The 6753-nt window shown below is 33.6% G+C and overlaps 1 protein-coding gene across 1 annotated transcript in view; it reads left to right on the top strand.

The window, feature by feature from the left end:
• Positions 1–1787: 1787 nt before the first annotated feature.
• Positions 1788–6753, top strand: part of LOC117122604 — a 20096-nt gene continuing 15130 nt past the window's right edge. The window contains exons 1-2 of the mRNA XM_033268242.1: positions 1788–1925; positions 3380–3461. Coding sequence (XP_033124133.1) covers positions 1903–1925; positions 3380–3461 — 105 coding nt within the window. The 5' untranslated portion in view covers positions 1788–1902. The remainder of the gene's footprint in view (positions 1926–3379; positions 3462–6753) is intronic.

Below are 6753 nucleotides of genomic sequence, written 5' to 3'. Positions count from 1 at the left end.
AATAGGCCTATTCAAATATAAACTCGCCTTGAATCATTAGTATAATTTCTATATATTATATAAATCATCTTTAGCAATGTGAATTAATTTTTTCATGGGTCATGTCTCTTATCCCCCTCCCCCAATTCAAAACTTTACTTAATTTGAATTATAATTATCATATTAATTATACCCGTTCCTCAAATTACGACGACGGTAAAAACAATACTTTGAAAATATGGCTTTGGTGACACCACTCCAAACTCAAATGGGTAAAGAAGTTGCCGTTAAGTGATTACGCGTCTAGTGTGTTGTTCAAAAGAAGTTCGAGTCTTCTGTTTGAAAAGCACCAATTCAGTAATAAGGATCAGAAGTTCGTCGCAATGGAAATAGCGATGGTGGTGTGCCTTACATCATTTTAAAGCTAAGTTCACATCAAGCCCGGATTCCGGTCCGGAGACCGGAGAAAAAATTGTGAAAAATGGGTTCATTGGTAAACAATAGGACCGTTCAAATCAAATTCGTACGATTAATAAATAAATAAATAAATAAATAATAATAATTAATAAATAAATAAATAGAAAATAACGTTACAAAAATTTGCAGCACCGTCTGCAACGTTATTCAGTCAGACATTAGGTATAAATAAGTATTTTTTTAATTATTATACCGTACCAAAGTGCAGCGTTATTTTAACGTCAAAATTGTTAGTTGGATTAAAAGATCAATGAACTTTATTGACATGTGTTGGTTTATCCAGACAGACGTAGCGGTATCGAAGTAAAGTAAACTAAAATATTTATTTATTAACGTCTCATTCACCCACACAACAAAGGTCAGCCTTACCTGGATTATGAAAAACAAAACATAATATAGTACAATTAAAAAGTAAAGTACAGAATGTAAACAGCAAAGTATTTTATACTCAGTGGCATATCTAGAAGTATTGAAATGGGGGGGGGGGGGGTTGACGGGGACGCGAAGGTTAAGTGGGGCCTCGATGATGAGTAGAGGAGCGCTGATTCGCAAAATAAGGTGATTTTAGGTGATTTTAACTGCTTGACTGTGATTTTTTTTTTTTTTTTTTTTTTTTGTGAAGGGGGCGACTGGTGGGAGAAGGCCTGGAAATGCCGGGGAAGATTTGTAATTAAGTAGACACAAAATCGAGGTGGTTTTTGGTTTTACACTATATGCACTTGCCACCTACAAATTTTCCACTCGGAATTTTTTTTTTTTCCATTCGGGGATTTTTTTTTCTGCAGGTTGTGTTCCTCTGGCTATTTTTCCCGTATTTTTACGATATTATTTTCTTAGTTTTTCCACTGACTTTCCATCAGTATATAAACTGTTTCTTAGTGAAGTAACATCATACAAATATACTATAATTATGTGTATAGCCTTTATTGTTATTCTTGTTCAATAATGCAAGTTAAGAAAGAAAAAAACTAAACTAAACTAAGAAGCAGACCGGCTTAAAAAATATACAGCAAAAAAAGTTAGGCTTGTATTACGCTGGCGTTAAAAACTAACCGTTTTATCTGATTTTAATGGTCCCAAATGAAGTATTTACCGAATGCTAAGGTCGTCGAATAATAATTGCATAATCGCCACCGAATGAAAAAAGTTGCCGCTGCATGCTAAATGCAATGGGTGGCCGAATGGTGAATGAGTAGCAGAGCTATACTTGCCCCGAAGGGAAGTGTAGGCGTTCCATACACGTGGTCCAATGGTGGACTTTACTTATTGATAACGCTTGTTTAAATAGTAATACGGTACAATATCCACATAAAATGCGTTTTGATGAATCAGTTGAAATGGAGGACGCAAAATATGACGAAGATTCCTTACCAAGTGGTTGAAATTAGACTACCGTATTGAGAAGCGTTACTTGAGAAATAGTCTATACACTATTTTGTTTCTAATATGACGGAGCCGGTGGAAAAGAGGTAAGGAGTACTGTACTCTTAGGATTTATGTGCGATTTTCAGTATCTGTTTTAACAGCAGCCATAATAATGATATCATTATCGTACTATACTGTTATATTATAGCACCGCAACAATCCCAAAGAGGTAAAAGAGCGTTTTTGCTGAATATTTGAAAACCTGATTTACTTTTCTTACTGAAATAAAATTGATTGTTGTAAAAGATGAAGGACATTCGCAACCTTCCGAAAACGATAACGAAAACATCATTAACATTGTCGTCATTCGTGCCTAAAACTTCCTTAACAATATCGTCCCTTATATAACGTAGTTAAATGGCGAATGTGGAAAATAGCATTTTGAGAAAAACGCATTTAATAATTTTTGAAAATAGTAATTTTTATTAGCATACTTTCTTTTTTTATGAAATTGCCTAAATTTCTCTATCATTATGTTACATTGCATCCTAATACTGTGTATACAATATACATAAATAAACGATTGGTTACTTAGCAATTCATCATTATTCGTCACTTTGAAAAAAAAAATAACGTATAAATTCGCTACACATTAGCCACTTTGTGAAGAAAAAAAATCAAACAAACTAACATTCGCCACTGGAAATTCAATCCAATAGGCAGGATTTTTTATGTGAAGGGTTGGTTGCTAATGTATACCGTACAGCTGCACCCTTTCTTCTATTTAAGTCGTTACTCTATTCATGCTATTCTATCTTGTACACCCAATAGAAAGCTCAATATTTGAAAAACAAGAATATTCGACCATCAATATAACACGCGGATCAAGAAATTGATAATATTGGGAACGTAGGCTTATACTCTATTTTCTTCCTCCATGGCCTATATACAACTTTTGTAGTTTACATATCAGTGGATTTCCTATCATACATGATTTATTTTTTGCATTGCAAATTATTGTTAGAAACTAGTTGTAATTCAACTTTAACTCATTCTTAGCTCAGTTAAAATAAAATTATAAAGAATCTATATCATCATGTACGAAAACATACCAAAAACCCCTATTAAATGGACAATTTCACGTTTTTAGTTAGTGTCTCCTGAATAGGAACACCATGAATAGGTGTAGCCCTATTCCTTAGTTACTTATCTAATTCACTCAATTTTTTTCAGAAATTCCACACAGTAAGACAACTTAAATTCACAAATTAAAAAAAAAAACAAAAACGATTTTTCCACACTCGTCACCACGTTATTTCGGTTATGTAAGGGACGATATGCTGCACGAGCAGAATATGATCCTTGATTCATGTAAAAGGCATGCATTGCTTACGTTGTGACAGATATCCTACTGTAAGGGAAGGGTTTTCTAAAAATGTGATGACGTATCCGTATTCGGTATAGTTTTTGCAAGCTTGCAAAGACTCCCTAATATGTTTCAGTGTTTAATATTAGTATGTAAAAATTATAATTTTTCTTTTTTTTTAAATCTAAATAGCAAAACGCTTCAGAAAGCCATCGCTTCTAAAGACAGGTCAACAGTACGTCGGCTTGCCGAATCGCTAAATATAAAATATGAGGTAAGTCAATATAATAGTATGCAACAGTAGTAGCAATGCTACAATAGGAACAAAAATTATGTTACATTGTATTGACATTTTTGTGACATTTAATGTGATGCTGAATTTTAGGTGTTTCTAACTGTGTTCGAGATTGTGAACTATTATTCGACTAACAATTATTTGAAAACCCCGAGTCTCTCAACTGGTATGAAATAATAATGGTTAAAACCTAAAAAACTACATACGCCAAGTATTCAGTTGGTGACTTTTAACTCAAATGACTACTTTATCTTATCACCTGGTACGACTTCTATAGCACTAAATAGTGCGTTCAGAATGAAAATTGGTCTTAGTGATCAGAAGGTTTTAATGTTGAAAACAAACTTGTAATATTCATCAAAGAAATGTTAAAATATTACATTTTTAATGATCGATATCAATAATTTGTGCAAAATTATTATTTTCTACACAGTAATATAAATTAGCATATAATCAATTTAAAAAACATATAGTAAAAACTTCACAGAAAACAAATACTTTCCACACTTATAATCAAATGTAATTTTTTTAAAATCCATCCAAATATTTTGTGCATAACATACGTCACATTTATCATAGACGTAACATGATAATGTTGTCACAGATGTGACATCATTAAACACATATTTTACTATCAGCACTAACAATTAAGCATTTTTTGTAATTCTTAAATGAAAAAATCATGGTTCAGTTCAGTTTTTCTTATTTTAAACAATGGCTTCAATTTTTTTTATTAAGATAACCTTACTTTAACATAATTGCAATAATATTTATTTAGAACATTGGTCATTAACATTGACAATTTTTCCAACGCCATCTGACTATTCTGAAGTTTTAAATACTTATAGAGATCTTGGTAATTCTCTTTATTTTGATATATATTCTGAATAAATGCTAAAATAAGCCATGGAATACCAATTTTCAAGAATACAGCATTCATCATTCTAAAGTTATAAACTTCTAAAATTAGTACATACCAAAATTTATGTTTGTACTATAGACACGCCCGCTTTTGTTGGCGTCTCAAACAAACGAATTCTGGTATAAGTTTGACTGTGTATTCGTTTTAACCACACGGGGGAATTCCAGAATATTTTCTTGACCCACCCAGTTTTCCCCAGGAAAAGAAGAAAAACCACAACTCGTCTGGGAGAAAACAAATTATATGTATTGTCTAAATAGTGGTAGACTATCTAGGGGGCCTATATATAAAATCGATTAAATAAGCCTCTGAATCCGTAAATTGGACCACTTTCAAAACATTCCCCCCCCCCCCTCCCCTCCCTCCAAAAAGTTGTACCTTTTTCTCGTTCCTCACAGAAAATACAAATATTTTAGCCTAGATTCTAGGCATCATTGGTTGAGAAGTGGGGCAACAGAAAGTACTATTCCCCTCAAATAGCACTATTCCCCTAAACAATTAGTACTTTTTTGTCACGATGTGCAAACCAGAGTTGCCAGATAGTCGACAAGCTTCACTATTCCCCTCAAAAATTAGTACTTTTTTGTCGCGATGTACAAACCAGAGTTGCCAGATAGTCGACAAGCTTCACGGCCAAACACACGCCATCAAACGGCCAAATTCAGTCAAACTTTTTTTATTTCGATATCGGCCAAAATTTGGCCAGATTTTAATCAGATTAGAAGACAACATTGGGTACATAATATTCATTTAAAATTCAAAAATTACACGAAAATCAACTGTCATTTGTTTGAAATTGAAGAAATTAAATGATATACACAAAGCAATGTTAATCATTCACTGTTTTTGTTTTTATAATTAATCACCATAATTAAATGCCCAGCTACATGATAATATCAAATATGTTCTATAATTAGTTGCTAGCATGTAGACTTATTTAAAACCACATTATTAAGATCGATCTAAATTTGATTTAAATGTATTAAATAACGGTAGTGGATATATAGTAATAATAAGGGCCTGTTATGGAATCTTGAATGACAATTCCGTGGGTCTCTTTAATTAGAATAAAAGTTGCATTAGTATTAGTATGTTAACACTAACCGGTGTTAAGTCTGGGGTGGCGCCAGCGGGGGGTGGCACAGGTCCCCCGTCGGAGAGAGCTGCCCCCCCCCCCTGTTTGGGGAGAAAAACCACAATTTGTCGGGGAAAAGGAAAACAATCATATGTATTTTGCACATAGATTTTACAATCCTCTAACTTGTCAAAATTACTACTTTCGCAACATTTTATGCGATGCTCTACCACGCCGATATTTGCTCTTGTCAGGGGAAATTTCCTCGTTGTCGGGGGCATCGTCTCCCCGTCGGTGACCTCGGACTTCATAAAAAAAATATACATTTCATCCGAACATTTAACTACTAATCTTTTAAATAAACTCTCTTACGTCAACTGGCCAATTGGGGACATATACATTAAGTGTTTAGTGCAGTTCGAACCGGAGTACGACAGCGAACGTTCAACGTAAGTTAAGGTACACGATTAGAATCAAATCTTTTGTACAAAACAACATATCCAAAACAAGTTTACTTTATATTAGGCCTATATTGAAAAATATAAACTTTCCACAAATTTCGGCCAAATATAGTTTGGTCGTGACTTTTCCAACGTTACGGCCAGGCGAATTTTTATACGGCCAGATTTGAGGAATCTGACCGTCAAAAAGGGTTCGTATACTTTATGTGCACATGTCAATTGTGTACACTTGGCCTATGGTTTATAGTTCTTATCCGGGAAGACTTGCTCCACCCAGAGCATAGGCGAGCGTGTATTTGAATCAAAGCAAATTTAAACAGGTGATTGCATTGATACGTTGAAACATGGAGAAAATAGAACAGAAGTGATGCATTTACCGTGAACCTGCAAATACAATACTAAATAGGTTTATTGTTCAATTAAAGTTTTATTGAAATTCAACTATGTAAGCTAAGAAACTTCATTCGATGCTGCGAAACTGGACTTCGCATGTTATGTACAGTAGGCGTTGGTTTTTCCCTCTCTACCTGGTAATTTCCTTCCCCTCAATTTTCCCTGCCCCCAGATTTCACACGCTGGCGCTGCCACTGTACAAAACAGAATAATCAAGTTGCATAAAATAAATATCACCTTCTTTTATGTTTTACATTGAAATATTTGTTCACGGTACAAGATACAAGATACAAGATAAAATTTATTGTCTCCATTAAAAAGAAAACGAAGAAATTACAAAAGCTCGCACCCATTAAAATTACATTAAAATCACATTAAAATCACATAAAAATTTAACAAAGTACATCAAAACCCATAAAA

The sequence above is a fragment of the Anneissia japonica genome, unplaced genomic scaffold, assembly GCF_011630105.1.
Source record: "Anneissia japonica isolate Jap-2015-1 unplaced genomic scaffold, ASM1163010v1 scaffold288130_len101125_cov175, whole genome shotgun sequence".
Classification (NCBI taxonomy): Eukaryota; Metazoa; Echinodermata; class Crinoidea; order Comatulida; family Comatulidae; genus Anneissia; species Anneissia japonica.
This window is presented reverse-complemented; position numbering and strand designations above follow the sequence as displayed.